Source organism: Oncorhynchus tshawytscha, linkage group LG05 (assembly GCF_018296145.1).
Source record: "Oncorhynchus tshawytscha isolate Ot180627B linkage group LG05, Otsh_v2.0, whole genome shotgun sequence".
Classification (NCBI taxonomy): Eukaryota; Metazoa; Chordata; class Actinopteri; order Salmoniformes; family Salmonidae; genus Oncorhynchus; species Oncorhynchus tshawytscha.
This window is the reverse complement of record NC_056433.1, coordinates 42,850,452-42,868,985: the sequence shown is the minus strand read 5'-3', so window position 1 is coordinate 42,868,985 and position 18,534 is coordinate 42,850,452. Positions and strand designations below refer to the sequence as shown.

The 18,534-nt window shown below is 43.6% G+C and overlaps 1 protein-coding gene across 1 annotated transcript in view; it reads left to right on the top strand.

The window, feature by feature from the left end:
- LOC112250611 (26S proteasome non-ATPase regulatory subunit 1) overlaps nt 1-11,416 on the top strand; it is a 122,925-nt gene extending 111,509 nt beyond the window's left edge. The window contains exons 23-25 of the mRNA XM_042321921.1: nt 8,186-8,353; nt 9,854-10,018; nt 11,208-11,416. Coding sequence (XP_042177855.1) covers nt 8,186-8,353; nt 9,854-10,000 — 315 coding nt within the window. The 3' untranslated portion in view covers nt 10,001-10,018; nt 11,208-11,416. The remainder of the gene's footprint in view (nt 1-8,185; nt 8,354-9,853; nt 10,019-11,207) is intronic.
- The last annotated feature ends 7,118 nt before the right edge of the window (nt 11,417-18,534 follow it).

The following is an 18,534-nucleotide window of genomic DNA, read 5'->3' as shown; positions in this document are numbered from 1 at the left end:
GGGTGCTTTGCTGGTGACACTGTTGCTGATTTATTTAGAATTCAAGGCACACTTAACCAGCATGGCTACCACAGCATTCTGCAGCAATATGCCATCCCATCTGGTTTGCGCTTAGTGGGCCTATCATTTGTTTTTCAACAGGACATTGACCCAAAACACACCTCCAGGTTGTGTAAGGGCTATTTGACCAAGAAGGAGAGTGATGGAGTGTTGCATCAGATGACCTGGCCCCCACAATCACCAGACCTCAACCCAATTGAGATGGTTTTAGATGAGTTGGACCGCAGAGTGAAGGAAAAGCAGCCAACAAGTGCTCAGCATATGTGAGAACTCCTTCAAGACTGTTGGAAAAGCTTCCTCATGAAGCTGGTTGAGAGAATTCCAAGAGAATGCAAAGCTGTCATCAAGGCATCGTGGCTACATTGAAGAATCTCAATATAAAAAATATTTTGGTTAGTTGAACACTTTTTTTTGGTTACTACATGATTCCATATGTGTTATTTCATAGTTTGTCTTCACTATTATTCTCAATGTAGAAAGAAGGAAAAAAAGAGGAAAAAAATACACTTTTGAAAAAGTAGGTGTGTCCAAACTTTTGACTGGTACTGTATAAATAAATAAAATGTGGGTTCACAGTGCAGATCGAACCGAGGTCCCAGTACCGAACGGTACTGATACGTGTACCGTTATGTACCAGTATTGCTTTTAGTAGGATGTCGACCACAGGGCATTATCGCCATGTTTGGTTTCATGTCCTCGTTGAGGAATGGCTTTGCAATCTGAGGCGAAGTTGGATCTTCTTATTTTGATTGATTGGGCTTGCTGTCATCAAGGTTAACGAGAAGGGCCTTATGTTATATCAGTGTTTTAGTTTAGCCATTTTCTCACACAAACACTGTATGGGAGTGTTTGTTCTGCAGTAAACACACACACAGACAAACAGGTGTGCTGATACGAGTCGCTGCACCCACTAGCGTCAGACAGTGCAGGGCTTCCTGGTAGCAGCCGGTTCCACACATGCATGGTAGAGGCCTGGGCAGGGAACAGATGAGAGGCAAGGATAGGTAACACCGGGAGGGCATACATAGAATGATAGGCCAGGTACTGATAAGTGCCACAAGGTTTGTCAGAAGCATCAGCTACTCTTCCTGGGATCCACAAAAATGCTAAACATGACAAGTAACAAAACACTGATGCACTGATAGACGAGGACAGTCACACAAATGTAAAATAGGATATACAAACAATACTGAAAAACAATTATACAAACAATGCATAAAACAATTGTGTGTGCATGCATTTGTGTGTGCTCTCAGTCCCTGCCATACCATTAGATATTTAATCCGTTTTTTAAAGGCAATTTTGCTGTTTGCTTGAGTAATTGGAGACGGATGGAAGTTCCATACGATCATGGCTCTATATAATACTGTGTGTTGCCGTGAATTCTGTTTGGACTTGGGGACTGTGAAGAGACCCCTGGTGGCATGTATTGGGGGCTATTGTGTGGTTGTCTGAGCTGAATGTTCTTTGATTATGTAGACAATCTGGAATATTCATTGCAGTAATATTTCTCATGAAAACTGGCATGAATGTTGTTAGTTCTGTGTGTGCAGTTAAGGGCAAGACGTGCTGCTCTGTTTTGAGCCAGCTGCAACTTTACTAGGTTTTTCCATTGCTGCACTTGACCATATTACCAGACAGTAATCAAAATGGGACAGATCAGAGCCTTAACATCTAGTACAATTGATTTGTGTAAACTTTTGATAAGACATACCCCTTCCCATCTTCACAACAAATTTGTCAATATGACTTGACCAATATAATTGAACATTCAATGTTATATCTAGGAGTTTAGCTTCCTCAATTTGCTCAATGGTTACACCCGTTATGCACAACTAGGGCTGTAGCGGTCACAAGATTTCTTCAGCTGGCGATGGCCAAGTAAATAACTGTCGGTCTCACTGTAAATTATGTTAATTAACAAACACATTTAGCATCTCCTGGCTTCCACACACAGCCTTCCACACACCGATGTCGACCTTTGAAACATCTACATTTTAAAATGTCTAATAAATCAATGTAATATAGCCTACAACTTCACAATAAATCCATTATTTGTTTTAGATGGGTCGAGAAAAAAAAAAGTAGGCTATTTCAGAACAGAATAGCATACTCTGAGTTGTCCTTATGTTTTGTCCTGATCTGGCTATGCCATATGGCTGTGGGCTAAACAAGTTAATTTAGCAGACAAGCTTTGCTTAGAATTCCGTGGCATTATTTTATAGTATGAAGAATACAATTGAACAAAGCTGAATAAAATAGAAACAATATTTTCTCCAAACGATTTGAGGGAGTGCTCACATGCGTCTATTCTTTTGTTGAGCGGTTAACAAAGAAATAGGTTCTCGTATATGCTTAATTTAGAGTTATTAATGTAACTTTAGTTGTTCTACAAACGTTGGGCTATATGTTTAGATTTTTTTACACTGCAAGGCTGCATGATGCAACTCGAATGATGATTTGAAAAACGTCGCTTGAAAGGCATGAGTTCTGCTTTGTTTTTTTTGCGCAGGCTTTACACACTTAATCAATCAAATCAAATGTATTTATTACGCCATTTTTACATTAGCTGATGTCACAAAGTGCTGTACAGAAACCTAGCCTAAAACCCCAAACAGCAAGTAATGCAGAAGTAGCACTGTGGCTAGAAAGGCCGAAACCTAGAGAGGAACCAGTCTGAGACGTGGCCAGTCCTCTTCTGGCTGTGTCGGGTGGAGATTATAACAGAAGATGGCCAAGATGTTCAAAAGTTCATCGATGACCAGCAGGGTCAGATAATAATCACAGTGGTTGTAGAGGGTGCAACAGGTCAGCACCTCAGGAGTAAATGTCAGTTGGCTTTTGAAAGCCGATCATTCAGAGTTAAGAGACAGCAGGTGCGGTAGAGAGTCCAAAACAGCAGGTCCGGGACAAGGTAGCACATTCAGTGAACAGGTCAGGGTTCCATAGCCGCAGGCAGAACAATTGAATCTGGAGCAGCAGCATGACCAGGTGGACTGCGGACAGCAAGGAGTCATCAGACCAGGTAGTCCTGAGGCATGGTCCTAGGGCTCAGGTCCCCCGAGAGAAGAGAGAGAGAAGGAGAAAGCAAAAGAGAGAGAGAGGATTAGAGGGAGCATACTTAAATTCACACAGGACACCGGATAAGACAGGAGAAATACTCCAGATATAACAGACTGACCCTAGCCCCCCGACACACAAACTATTTCAGAATAAATACTGGAGGCTGAGACAGGAGCTTAGTCTCTCATTCACAATTTGACAAGCACTTGTTAATGCCTCTAATTTCTCGATGGCATCCCCTTTGTGTGGCCTTAATGCACCCTAAAAAAAATCCTGCCTTTTGCGGCCAGTGGCCGTTGTGGCCTACTCCCTAAGTGCTGCGTTGTGACCTACTCCCTAAGTGCTGCGTTGTGACCTACTCCCCGAGTGCTGCGTTGTGACCTACTCCCCGAGTGCTGCGTTGTGACCTACTCCCTAAGTGCTGCGTTGTGACCTACTCCCTAAGTGCTGCGTTGTGACCTACTCCCTAAGTGCTGCGTTGTGACCTACTCCCTAAGTGCTGCGTTGTGACCTACTCCCCGAGTGCTGCATTGTGACCTACTCCCGAGTGCTGCATTGTGACCTACTCCCGAGTGCTGCGTTGTGACCTACTCCCCGAGTGCTGCGTTGTGACCTACTCCCGAGTGCTGCGTTGTGACCTACTCCCCGAGTGCTGCGTTGTGACCTACTCCCCGAGTGCTGCGTTGTGACCTACTCCCCGAGTGCTGCGTTGTGACCTACTCCCGAGTGCTGCGTTGTGACCTACTCCCGAGTGCTGCGTTGTGACCTACTCCCGAGTGCTGCGTTGTGACCTACTCCCCGAGTGCTGCGTTGTGACCTACTCCCCGAGTGCTGCGTTGTGACCTACTCCCCGAGTGCTGCGTTGTGACCTACTCCCCGAGTGCTGCGTTGTGACCTACTCCCCGAGTGCTGCGTGCTCAGAAGCACCTCTCACTCACTTGGCTCTCCATCATGTGATTGGGTCTTCCTCACAGGCTACAGGTGAAGACTGACAAATCGGGGATGCAACTGCGTGCATCCTTACCTATTTCCGAGGTGCATATTGAAGATATTGGAAGAACTGTCCACATTTACTTTTCGTCGGCCAACAAGATGAGTAGGCCTAACGAACAGCAAAAGCACTAGACTTTGTCAATCTACTATCCCCCATAGTACAATTTTGACCTATTCTGTGTGAGAAATAAATATTACAAACATAGCCTGGGACAGTTGTGGGATGCGATAATTACTACTAGCATCAACAAAAACTTTTTTACGCAATGTGGCTGATGCAGAATGTTCAGCTGTGAATGTTGATAAACTATTAGGCTATTTCTTCACATTATTGCGCACATGGCAGTAGGCTATAAGCACGAATGTTCCATTAACGGGAAAACACTTATCAAAAGTGACCAAATGCCACTATGCATGTAATGCTTTTACTATAAAGCTGCATTTTTGTGGTGAAAATTATCTTCACCAAACTTGAAACTCACGTGCTGCTTATGTATGCCTGTTAGGTTCTACACCCCTTGAAAAAGCGGATAAATGTGCTACATTTTAAGTTATTTAGCCACTTTATCAAAAACATATATAGGCCTATGGGCTAGGTTACATGAGGTTTGTGACTGATTTGAAAAAGTAAAAAGAAATAGGCTTTGTTTCTTGCCTTATGCTGGGCGTCATTCACAAGTGATAATATATAATTCACATGACGTGATAGGCTAATATTGTCACCCATCAGACTATTGTTGATTTAATATTGCCTTTACATATACTAAATAATATGTGTGAAATTTGTTTTGATTTAGAAGACCATTATCATGCACCTGTCTCGAAACAGGGGCAGTGGGAAAAAATGCATGTTATCTATGCACTTAAAAAGGTAATGGAGGACGCTTTCCCATAGTTCATTTTCATGCCAGCCAGGTAGGCTATACTCCTGTTGTAAAGATAAGCAATGTGCTTAATATTAGGAAAGTTGAGAAATAAATATATTAGGCCTAGCATATAGAAAGCTGTTGGGATCCTCTTTTTTAAATTTTTATTGTCCATCACTGTTTTCTCTGACAATTGCATAGCCTATAGAAATGTTGCGCAACATGAGCTCATGGGTTCTCATGAAGTGTTTGATTAGATTTTCGATTACATTTGCATTGATTGTCAAAGTGATTAGAGGGACAATAGAGTGTTGAGTACCAGGCAGTTAGCAAGTTTGGTAGGCTACTAATGACCATCAGCAGCATCAGAGCTTGAAGAATTTGCCTATTTGCCGTGACTAAGCAGTCACGTGGAATTTGACTGCCTACATGACTCATGAAAGCAGGTGTGGGGGTAATATGGTCACCGCAACAGCCCTATGCACAACTCCAGTTGAGGTTTAGGTCTTGGAGAATATTTTGAAACAAATAAAAACTCAGCAAAAAAAGAAACATCCCTTTTTGAGGACCCTGTCTTTCAAAGATAATTTGTAAAATTCCAACTAACTTCACAGATCTTCAATGTAAAGGATTTAAACACTTTCCCATGTTCTTCAATGAACCATCAACCATAATGAACATGCACCTGTGTAACGGTTGTTAAGACACTAACAGCTTACAGACGGTAGGCCATTAAGGTCACAGTTATGAAAACTTAGGACACTAAAGAGACCTTTCTACTGACTCTGAAAAACACCAAACGGAAGATGCGCAGGGTCCCTGCTCATCTGCGTGAACGTGCCTTAGGCATGGTGCAAGGAGGCATGAGGACTGCAGATGTGGCCAGGGCAATAAATTGCAATGTCCGTACTGTGAGACGCCTAAGACGGAGCTACAGGGGGACGGGACGGACAGCTGATCGTCCTCACAGTGGCAGACCACGTGTAACACCACCTGCACAGGACCGGTACATCTGAACATCACACCTGCGGGACAGGTACAGGATGGCAACAACTGCCCGAGTTACATCAGGAACACACAATCCCTCCATCAGTGCTCAGACTGTCTGCAATAGGCTGAGAGAGGCTGGACTGAGGGCTTGTAGGCATGTTGTAAGGCAGGTCCTCACCAGACATCACCGGCAACAACGTTGCCTATGGGCACAAACCCACCGACGCTGGACCAGATAGGACTGGCAAAAAGAGCTCTTCACTGACAAGTCGCAGTTTTGTCTCACCAGGGATGATTGTCAGATTCGCGTTTATCGTTGAAGGAATGAGAGTTACACCGAGGCCTGTACTCTGGAGCGGGATCGATTTGGAGGTGGAGGGTCCTTCATGGTCTGGTGCAGTTTGTCACAGTGTCATCGAACTTAGCCTGTTTGTCATTGCAGTCAATCTCCATGCTGTGCGTTACAGGGAAGACATCCTCCTCCCTCATGTGATACCTTTCCTGCAGGCTCATCCGGACATGACCCTCCGGCCTGACAATGCCACCAGCCATACTGCTTGTTTTGTGCGTGATTTCCTGCAAGACAGGAATGTCAGTGTTCTGCCATGGCCAGCGAAGAGCCCGGATCTCAATCACATTGAGCACGTCTGGGACCTTGAATCGGAGGGTGAGGGCTAGGGCCATTCCCCCCCTGAAATATCCAGGAACTTGCAGGTGCCTTGGTGAAAGAGTGGGGTAACATCTCACAGCAAGAATGGGCAAATCTGGTGCAGTCCATGAGGAGGAGGTACTTAATGCAGCTGGTGGCCACACCGGATACTGACTGTTACTTTTGATTTTGACCCCCCCCGCCCCCTTTGTTCAGGGACACATTATTCCATTTCTGTTAGTCTTGTTCAGAACTTGTTCAGTTTATGTTTCAGTTGTTGAATCTTGTTATGTTCCTACAAATATTTACACATGTTACGTTTGCTGAAAATAAACGCAGTTGACAGTGAGAGGACATTTCTGTTTTTTGCTGAGTTTACAATGCTTTTAGTTTTATGTATTTAATACCAAGTTATTGTTAATCACCTATGCTGATACTGACTAACTCATTATTTAGAATTTCAGTGAGCTCACTGTCTGTAGGTGCTGACATGTTGTGTGGATTCATTCTAGCTTTGCGTAAGACCAGTGGCAAATCATTTGTAAAAAATTAAGAGTGCTGTACATATCTGATGTTCGAAGAACTTCAATTGACGAACACTCTGCAACCATGTGATGGCAGGTGATGTAAAGCCAATATTATTAAAGGCTACCCTGAAATCTAACAATACAGCTCCAGCTATCATCTTATTATCCATTTATTTCAACCAATCATCTGTCATCTTAGTCAATGCAGTACAAGTTGAATGCCCTTATCTATATGCATGTTGAAAGTCAGTAGTTGTTCTCTGAAACATAGCATTTTGTTTGGTCAAACACAATTCTCTCCATCAGTTTACTAAGAACAGACAGCAAACTGATAGGGTGGCTGTTAGAGCCAGCAACAGGTGCTTTGCTGTTTTTTTGGGGCAGTGAAATTACTTTAGCTTCCTTCCACACCTGTGGACACACTCCTTTAGATTATGGTTAAATATATAGCAAATAGGGGTAGCAATACAGCTGTCATCAAGGTTGTCTACACCTGGTGGCTGATCATTATTGATGGATAACAATAGTTTTCCTACCTCTGCCACACTAACTTGACCAAAAGAAAGTGTGTCCATTTCAGAGAAATGGAAAGTAAAACCCACTAAAAAAAGGCAGGCCAAAGAAGCTTGTAATAGGAACTTAATTTTCATGTCGCTCCCCTCACAGGACCTTGTACCATTCAATAACTCAGACCTGACACAGTGTCTTATAGAGGGGGAGTTTGTTGTATTGTTTGGATAGCCGAACAGTGATATTGTCTCGCGTGGGGCGCTGCAAATAGCCTAACAAATCACTGTCCACCAAGTGCAACAGATAAGGTGTATGTATCACACATCTCAAAATCAACACATCTTCCAGAGTTGAAACTTTTCAGTTGTCGGGAAACGTGTGACATGAAAAGCCCACTTTATTTTGGGGTTACGCTCATTGACATCTATTGTATCTTCCAATGCATTTTGTAGTCACTGAGTCATGGGTTTTCCTCAGGAAGAGGGGGTGAAAACGCTTAGCATTGTTTGGGTTTGTTGGACTCTCAGGAGGTACAGGAGGCTGAGAAGGAGAAGAAAGATGAGGAGAAAGCGAAAGAGAAGAAGAAGGAGCCCGAGCCCAACTTCCAGCTGATGGAAAACCCAGCCAGAGTGATGCCCGCCCAGCTCAAAGTGCTCAACATGCCCGAGACGTGCCGCTACCAGCCCTTCAAACCGGTACGTACTGTTGGTGTGTGTTTGCGATTATTTTTTTATTTTTTTTGTGTGTTTCTGGGTCCAGCAATGAAGCTGTCTTTTTATCAGCCATCTTTTATTTCTATTCAGTCTGAGATTATAACCCCTGGTTGTTTGGTTTTGGACCGTATATCTGACCCCTATCATCACCCACTGAGTCTTAACGTTGCCGGCATAAAACCACTGAACTCTGGCCCCGCGCAAAGTGTTGACAGGTTTCCACAATAAATAAAATTAGATATATGCATTATGCAGTCACCCGCACACTTAACGTAATCCCACTCCTATAACAAGGAGCGTTGTCTGGTTACGTGTAAAATCAACACAAGTCGAGCTAAGACCAATCATCATGGGTCATATCATGTGACACAGGTGCCTCTTTGCTCTCGTCGATCTTCTAAAACATTACACATTTTGTTTTTTGTATGCAACCTTGAGAGGTATTTTTTTAAATGTAACCTTTATTTAGCTAGGCAAGTCAGTCAAGAACAAATTCTTATTTACAATGACGGCCTACCTATTGGCTGGGCCAATTGTGCACCACCCTATAGGACTCCCAATCACGGCCGGATGTGATGCAGCCTGGTTTCGAACCAGGGACTGTAATGATGCCTCTTGCACTGAGAGGCAGTGCCTTAGAACATTGCACCACTTGGGAGTATTGTTTCTTAATCTATTGTTGCGGGGTCAGGGTGTTTCTCCCACAGAATGTCTCTCCATATCGTGACTATTTAATTTCACCTGTTCCATAGAAGGCAATCAGGGCACTGTTCCAAAGACCTTGTAGTGTGGTCTGTAAGTAGTTTAGTGTTAGCTTAGCTGCCCAGTGATAATGTAGGCGTTAGAATCAAGCCTGTGCATTGCTCACCATGCCAGATGCTTTAGTGTGGACCTGAAACGCATCATATCTTAAACAACCATATATAACACTGATAACACTGATGCACAGTGATAACAAAGCTGCTTGATGTACAGTACAACCACTGCGATGGCAATTTGATAGCTGTGTATGACTGAGGCAACCATCTCCTCAAAATCCTCACAGGCAGACCGAGAGACTGGAAAAATACCTGTTTCTTGCAGCCACGATAAATCCCTTCACTGTTATCCATCACCTCGTCTGTGGATCGTTTTGAGAGATCCTCTCTCACTTCTCGGCTTCAGAGATTTACGTAGACATGAGCTTTCGGTGAAACCTTGTCAAATGTGTCCAATTATTGCATAAGCCTGCTAGTCAGTGTTGACAGTGGAGAGTGGGTGAGATTTAAACAGTATGAGATGCAGTGTGTTCTTTTGAGTTGAAATTATTGTGGGGCAGGTGGGTGATGTTTGATGGGGTGTACTGATCAGTCGGGGAGGCAGACAAGGTGTTGGGTGTTAACACAGCACGACACCGCCCTTGAGATCAAAAAGACGGTCGTCATTGGTCAAACAGCCTACAGTTGCTCATGCCATTGGTCCATGTCCCCTGTCTGTCTTCAGCTGCACACTGGTGGCATCATCATAATGAAAGACACCAGTGAGGAAGATGAGGAGCTGGTGGAGTCCGTCTCAGCCCACGGCCCAAAGATCGAGGAGGAGGAACAGGAGCCAGAGGCCCCTGAGTCCTTTGAGTACATCGATGAGTGAACGCCCTCCGCGTAAAAGGTATGTATGTGTTTTACACCAGTGTTTATCAAATGATGGATCTGGATCCATTGATGGTTCGCAGGTAATTCGTAATGGGTTCTCTCTGAAAGAGTGGGTGCTGGTTAGAAACCGGTCTTGTTGACCAAAAGCTGTAGATGCGTCCATTGCTAAAAATATTTTAGAACCACAACCCCATTGGATCTGTAGCCTAGTGGTACATACAGTGACCATTCTTCCCCTCAAACTTTCTTTTGCCTGAATATGTCATATTACCGGGGTGGAGATGCAGGGTTGTTTTCGAAACGATAGCTTCCGGATTTTACCATATTAATGACCTAAGGCTCGTATTTCTGTGTGTTATTATGTTATAATTAAGTCTACGATTTGATAGAGCAGTCTGACTGAGCGGTGGCAGGCAGCAGCAGGCTCGTAAGCATTCATTCAAACAGCACTTTAGGAAGAACAGACATTCAAACAGCACTACATGGAAGAACAGATTGTCCAAAATAAAACAAAATAAATTGTTCTGAATTGTCTGTCCTATATCTGAGATATAACAAAGATCAGGAAGCTATTTGTATTTATATATATTTATTTAACCCATCTCCATATATACTTAAATTCATTTTTTAAAACTGGTACAGGGGACCTTCATACAAGTATTGTGGGGGTGGTGGGCGTCCTAGAACAAAACAACTGATATGTACGTGTTCGTGAGAGATTAGTGTGTAACCCAAACTGTTCAGACACTACAGACAGAAGTTGGCTGAACCGACTTCAGAAGAGTCCAGTGACGCTTGTGGGGGTCTTAGAGCAAAATGGAGAATACCATCGTGTTCATGGGAATTCTCATAATAGTTTGTAGGCCAAACCGTTTGGACGCTTTAGACTTTTTCGTGAGAAGACCGTTTTTTGGGACGTCTCATGGTCTGACCAGTCTAGCACTGCCACCTTTTGCCGCAGATGCGGAAGGGTGATATCGGCGGATGTGGTGGATTGAGATGCAGCCCATGCAACAACAAAAAACATCTCTATATTTCCACAGGGACAGACATTGTAGGAGAAGGGTTAATAAACATTGAAATATAGATAGGCCTAATTACCATAACTTTCTTGTAAAAACAAGCAACGAATTAGGTGTTTTGTGATCAAACGCAGCCTATTCAGGTCGTATCCTTCTAACTGCTCTGGCCTTTCTATTCCACAGGTGGTGTTACGAGGCTTCTACAGGAAGAATCTTGACATCCCAGCATGCATCTCTTTGTCCCCCCTCCGTCCCTCTTTTACACGTTCCTGTCCTGGCCACCTTTGTCAGACAGGGAATGTTTTACATTATCTTGTCAAATGGTTTAATTTTCTGTTAGTACAATAAAATTAAATATATATATATATATATATATAATGGAGAATGGAGCATGTGTGCTTATTTTTGTTCCTGCATGTGCTGCGTGTAGATAGCGTAATCCCTCTAATCCTACACATTTAGGCTGGTTTACATTCTCTCAGCACTTTTTCCTCATCAGCCGGGCCGCCTCAGCCTGCCATTATTCCACCCAGTTTAGCTTATTCCTTACCATACCAAGGGCTTGATGATACACACAGTCACATTGAATTTACAAGGACATACTCACATATGCTTAGACATACAGGTCTAATTAATAAAAACAGACATCACAACTGAGGTTTTTGGCTGCATAATGCAAGCTGTTAACACTTGTTGATGGAAAGACAACTAACTAAATGAGGCTGTTTCTAATTGAGTTTAAGTGGCACAGGGTATTTCTATTTCCCCAGTTGGTTTTGGTTTTATTTGTTTATATGGAAGACTGTGGAATTCCAGTTGGGGGTATGGAGGCCACGTTTGATATTTAACATGAGAAGCAACTGTTAAGACTTAAAGGTAATTTGTATTTAATGAGTGGCTGCTGTTAAAATGTGCCCTCTTTATTCCTTTGCCATCTGGGGAAGAGATGAGTTCTCTTGAAATGTCGCTGGGCAAGAATGCAAGCAAGTATGGAAAGAAATTCCACAAATTAACTTTTAACAAGGCAATTGAAATGCATTCCAGGTGTCTGCCTCATGAAGCTGGTTGAGAGAATGCCAAGAGTGTGCAAAGCTGTCATCAAGGCAAAGTGTGGCTGGCTACTTTAAAAAATCTAAAATATATTTAGATAACACTGTTTTTGGTTACTACATGATTCCATATGTGTTATTTCATAGTTTTGATGTCTTCACTATTATTCTACAATGTAGAAAATAGTAAAAAAAGAAAGAAAAACCTGTGAATGAGTAGGTGTCCAAACTTATGACTGGTACTGTATATTTCACCTAATTTTAATGTTGTCATAAAGAGCACATGTTAACCTTCATAAAAAAAAATGTTTTCCCATGAAGAGGTAAACAAAATAAAAAATACTAAGTGCCAAATTAACATGGTTGATGATTTAACCTTAAATCACCAATAAATCCCCTTGTGACAGGGAATGGAAACTTGTTGTGTGCAACAGTGGGTGGCAATTGAATGCAAGCTTCAAAAATATGTAATTGTAAAACCCAGCTAGCACAGTGGATCTGGGCCGATTCAGGCTGAGAGTCATGTGGCTCGAGTCTGGGCTGCCTTCGCCAGTATTACTTAAGGCTAGGATGCGGGGATTGAGCTCAGGCCGATTCCGATGAGAGATATCTTGCCCAAATGTACAGTTGAAGTCGGAAGTTTACATACACCTTAGCCAACTACATTCAAACTCAGTTTTTCACAATTCCTGACATTTAATCAGAGTAAAAATTCCCTGTCTTAGGTCAGTTAGGATCACCACTTTATTCTAAGAATGTGAGATGTCAGAATAATTGTAGAGTGCTTTTATTTCTTTCATCACATTCCCAGTGGGTCTGAAGTTTACATCCATTCAATTAGTATTTGGTAGCATTGCCACAAGCTTCCCACAATGAGTTGGGTGAATTTTGGGCCATTCCTCCTGACAGACCTGGTGTAACTGAGTCAGGTTTGTAGGCTCGTACATGCTTTTTCAGTTCTGCCCCAAAATCTTCTACAGGATAGAGGTCAGGGCCTTGTGATGGCCACTCCAATACCTTGACTTTGTTGTCCTTAAGCCATTTTGCCACAACTTTGGAAGTATGCTTGGGGTCATTGTCCATTTGGAAGACCCATTTGCGACCAAGCTTTAACTTGCTGACTGATACCTTGAGATGTTGCTTCAATATATCCGCACAATTTTACTCCCTCACGATGCCATCTATTTTGTGAAATGCACCAGTCCCTCCTGCAGCAAAGCACCCCCACAACATGATGCTGCCACCCCCGTGCTTCACGGTTGGGATTTTTTTCTTCCAAACATAACGATGGTTATTATCGCCAAACAGTTCTATTTTTGTTTCATCAGACCAGAAGACATTTCTCCAAAAAGTACGATCTTTGTCCCCATGTGCAGCTGCAAACCGTAGTCGGGCTTTTTTATGGCAGTTTTGGAGCAGTGGCTTCTTCTTTGCTGAGCCTTTCAGGTTATGTCGATATAGGACTCGTTTTTACTGTGGATATAGATACTTTTGTACCTATTTCCTCCAGCATCTTCACAAGGTCCTTTGCTGTTGTTCTGGGATTGATTTGCACTCTTGTGGAGGTCTACAATTTTTTTTCTGAAGTCTTGGCTGATTTCTTTTGATTTTCCCATGATGTCAAGCAAAGAGGTAGTGAGTTTGAAGGTAGGCCTTGAAATACATTCACAGGTACACCTGCAAAAGGCTAATTGACATCATATGAGTCTATCAGAAGCTTCAGAAGCCATGACATTTTCTGGAATTTTCCAAGCGGTTTAAAGGCACAGTCAATTTAGTGTATGTAAACCCACTGGAATTGTGATACATTGAATTATAAATAAAATCATCTGAAATAATCTATGTAAACAATTGTTGGAAAAATTACTTATGTCATGCACAAAGTAGATGTCCTAACCGACTTGCCAAAACTAGTTTGTTAACAAGAAATTTGTGGAGTGGTTGAAAAACAAGTTTTAATGACTCATACTTAAGTGTATGTAAACTTCCGACTTCAACTGTATATATTACTTGGCGCTCGGGCCGATTCTGGTGAGGGTTATCTGGCCCAAAGGTATTACTTGGGGCTCGGGCCAATTGGGGCTACTCTCTGGCAGATGATTACATGGGCTGCTTTATTTAATTAACATTTATTTATTTTCTCATTGTTTCTGTGGTCAAAAAATACAATTAACATTTAAATAAAATTCTTTAGGAGTCCTGTGTAGTATTTTAGTATTTTGATACGTCGTGCAAGGCAATTGATAAGCATTACAAACTTTGTGGATGGAACTTCCAGAGTAGCACAGCGTCGCAGTGCAAATGCTGGTTCAAGATCTGTGCCGGTCGCAACCGGGAGACCCATGAGGCGACGCACAATTGGCCCGGCTTCGTCAGAGTTCGGGAGGGTTTGGCCGGCTGGGATGTCCTTGTCCCATCGCGCCGTTGCGACTCCTGTGGCGAGCTAGACTCATGCACGCTGACACGGTCACCAGGTGTATGGTGTCTCCTCCGAAACGAAATGTTTTTTTTGTGGCTGGGTATAATTTATATGTATAATAGTAATATTTAAAATTACTAAATTGGGTAATTTTGTATACATTTGCTTAAATTTGCATCGGGACGTTTCTGGGGGGACTCTGGTAAGATGCCGGCAAAGTCGGCAGAATTCCGGTCAACGGAAACGTACATGGGCCGATTCTGGGCAGTCATTCATTTTGATTCCGGGCTGAGTCCGACAACCGGTTCTGGGCCGATTTCAATCAGTTCCGGCCCCCCGGAATTAAAAAAAATTACATATTTCACCTTTATTTAACCAGGTAGGCAAGTTGAGAACAAGTTCTCATTTACAACTACGACCTGGCCAAGATAAAGCAAAGCAGTGCGACAAAAACAACACGGAGTTACACATAAACAAACGTACAGTCAATAACACAAAATAGAAAAATCATTGTACAGTGTGTGCAAATGTAGAAGAGTAGGGAGGTAGGCAATAAATAGGCCCTAGAGGCAAAAATAATTACAATTTAGCATTAATACTGGAGTGATAGATGTGCAGATGATGATGTGCAAGTAGAGATACTGGGGTGCAAAAGAGCAAGAGGGTAAGTAATAATATGGGGATGAGTTAGTCGGGTGTGCTATTTACGGATTGGCTGTGAACAGGTACAGTTATCTGTAAACTGCTCAGACAGCTGATGCTTAAAGTTAGAGAGGGAGATCTAAGAGTCCAGCTTCAGAGATTTTTGCAATTCATTGGAAGCAGAGAACTGGAAGGAAAGGCAGCCAAAGGAAGTGTTGGCTTTGGGGATGACCAGTGCAATATACCTGCTGGAGCGCGTGCTATGGGTGAGTGTTGCTATGGTGACCAGTGAGCTGAGATAAGGCGGGGCTTTACCTAGCAAAGACTTATAGATGACCTGGAGCCATTGGGTTTGGTGATGGATATGTAATGAGGGCCAGCCAATGAGAGCATACAGGTCGCAGTGGTGGGTAGTATATGGGAATTTGGTGATAAAATGGATGGCAGTGTGATAGACTACATCCAGTTTGCTGGAAAAGGGCCGCTTCTGCTAGCTTGGCAGGGTTGACGTGATATGCTCGATCGGCTCAGTTTCCCACCAGAAAATGTCAAAGAAGAGTAGAACCAGCTCACCTGCTTTTACACTATGATTTATAGATGTTCAATGTTTCTACTGAGAATAGTTCTGCCGTTATTCCACCATAATTTGCAAATAAATTCATTAAAAATCCTACAATGTGATTTTCTGGATTTTTTTTTCTCATTTTGTCTGTCATAGTTGAAGTGTACCTATGATGAAAATTACAGGCCTCTCTCATCTTTTTAAGTGGGAGAACTTGCACAATTGGTGGCTGGCTAAATACTTTTTTGCCCCACTGTATGAGATGAGTAATGTAGGGTTTGTAAACATAAAAGTGGCATAGTTTAAAGTGGCGAGTGATGATACATTTTTTACATCAATTTCCATTATTAAAGTGGCTGGAGTTGAGTCAGTATGTTGGCAGCAGCCACTCAATGTTAGTGGTGGCTGTTTAACAGTCTGATGGCCTTGAGATAGGTGTTTTTTAGTCTCTCGGCCCCAGCTTTGATGCACATGTACTGACCTCACCTTCTGGATGATAGCGGGGTGAACAGGCAGTGGCTCGGTGGTTGTTGTCCTTGATGATCTGTTTCGCCTTCCTGTGACGTCGGATGGTGTAGGTGTCCTGGAGGGCAGGTAGTTTGCCCCCAGTGATGCGTTGTGCAGACCTCACTATCCTCTGGAGAGCCTTACGGTTGTAGGCGGAGCAGTTGCCGTACCAGGCAGTGATACAGCCCGACAGGATGCTCTTGATTGTGCATCTGTAAAAGTTTGAGTGCTTTTGGTGACAAGCCAAATTTCTTCAGCCTCCTGAGGTTGAAGAGGCACTGCTGCGCCTTCTTCACAACGCTGTCTGTGTGGGTGGACCAGTTCAGTTTGTCCGTGATGTGTATGCCGAGGAACTTAAAACTTACTACCCTCTCCACTACTGTCCAGTCGATGTGGATAGGGGGGGTGCTCCCTCTGCTGTTTTCTGAAGTCCACGATCATCTCCTTTGTTTTGTTGATGTTGAGTGTGAGGTTATTTTCCTGACACCACACTCCGAGGGCCCTCACCTCCTCCCTGTAGGCCGTCTCGTCATTGTTGGTAATCAAGCCTACCACTGTAGTGTTGTCCGCAAACTTGATGATTGAGTTGGAGGCGTGCATGGCCACGCAGTCGTGGGTGATGGGAGTACAGGGGAGGGCTCAGAACGCACCTTTGTGGGGCCCCAGTGTTGAGGATCAGCGGGGTGGAGATGTTGTTACCTACCCTCACCACCTGGGGGCGGCCCGTCAGGAAGTTCAGTACCCAGTTTCACAGGGCGGGGTCGAGACCCAGGGTACTATGGTGTTAAATGCTGAGCTGTAGTCGATGAACAGCATTCTCACATAGTTATTCCTCTTGTCCAGATGGGTTAGAGCAGTGTGGTTGCGATTGCGTCGTCTGTGGACCTATTGGGGCGGTAGGCAAATTGGAGTGGGTCTAGGGTGTCAGGTAGGGTGGAGGTGATATGGTCCTTGACTAGTCTCTCAAAGCACTTCATGATGACGGAAGTGAGTGCTACGGGGCGGTAGTCGTTTAGCTCAGTTACCTTAGCTTTCTTGGGAACAGGAACAATAGTGGCCCTCTTGAAGCATGTGGGGACAGCAGACTGGGATAAGGATTGATTGAATATGTCCGTAAACACACCAGCCAGCTGGTGTGCACATGCTCTGAGGACGCGGCTGGGGATGCCGTCTGGGTTTCCAGCCTTCCGATGGTTAACACGTTTAAATGTTTTACTCACATCGGCTGCAGTGAAGGAGAGTCCGCAGGTTTTGTTAGCAGGCCGTGTCAGTGGCACTGTATTGTCCTCAAAGCGAGCAAAGAAGTTATTTAGTCTGTCTGGGAGCAAGACACTGGTCCGCGACGGGGCTGATTTTCTTTTTGTAATCCGTGATTGACTGTAGACCCTACCACATACCTCTTGTTTCTGAGAATTGCGACTCTACTTTGTTTCTATACTGACGCTTAGCTTGTTTGATTGCCTTGCGGAGGGAATAGCTACACTGTTTGTATTCGGTAATGTTTCCGGTCACCTTGCCCTGGTTAAAAGTAGTGGTTCGCGCTTTCAGTTTCGCTCGAATGCTGCCATCAATCCAAAACATTGGGAATGTTTTAATAGTTGCTGTGGGTACGACATCGCCCATGCACTTTCTAATGAACTCGCTCACCGAATCAGTGTATTCGTCAATGTTGTTGTTGGACGCAATGTGGAACATATCCTAATCCACGTGATCGAAGCAGTCTTGAAGCGTGGAATCAGATTGGTCGGACCTGCGTTGAACAGACCTGAGCACGGGAGCTTCCTGTTTTAGTCTCTGTCTGTAGGCTGGGAGCAACAAAATGGAGTCATGGTCAGCTTTTCCGAAAGGAGGGCGGCGGAGGATCTTTTATGCATCGCGGAAGTTAGAATATCAATGATCCAGGGTTTTACCAGCCCTGGTTGCACAATCGATATGCTGATAGAATTTATGGAGTCTTGTTTTCAGATTAGCCTTGTTAAAATCCCCAGCTACAATGAATGCAGCCTCAGGATATGTGGTTTCCAGTTTACATAGAGTCAAATAAAGTTTGTTCAGGGCCATCGATGTGTTTGCTTGGGGGGGAATATATACGGCTGTGATTATAATCGAAGAGAATTCTCTTGGTAGATAATGAGGTCGACATTTGATTGTGAGGAATTCTAAATCAGGTGAATAGAAGGACTTGAGTTCCTGTATGTTGTTATGATCACACCACGTCTCGTTAAACATTTGGCATACCACCACCCCCCCCCTCCCCTCTTCTTACCAGTAAGATGCTTGTTTCTGTCGGCGCGATGCATGAAGAAACCAGCCGGCTGTACCGACTCCGAT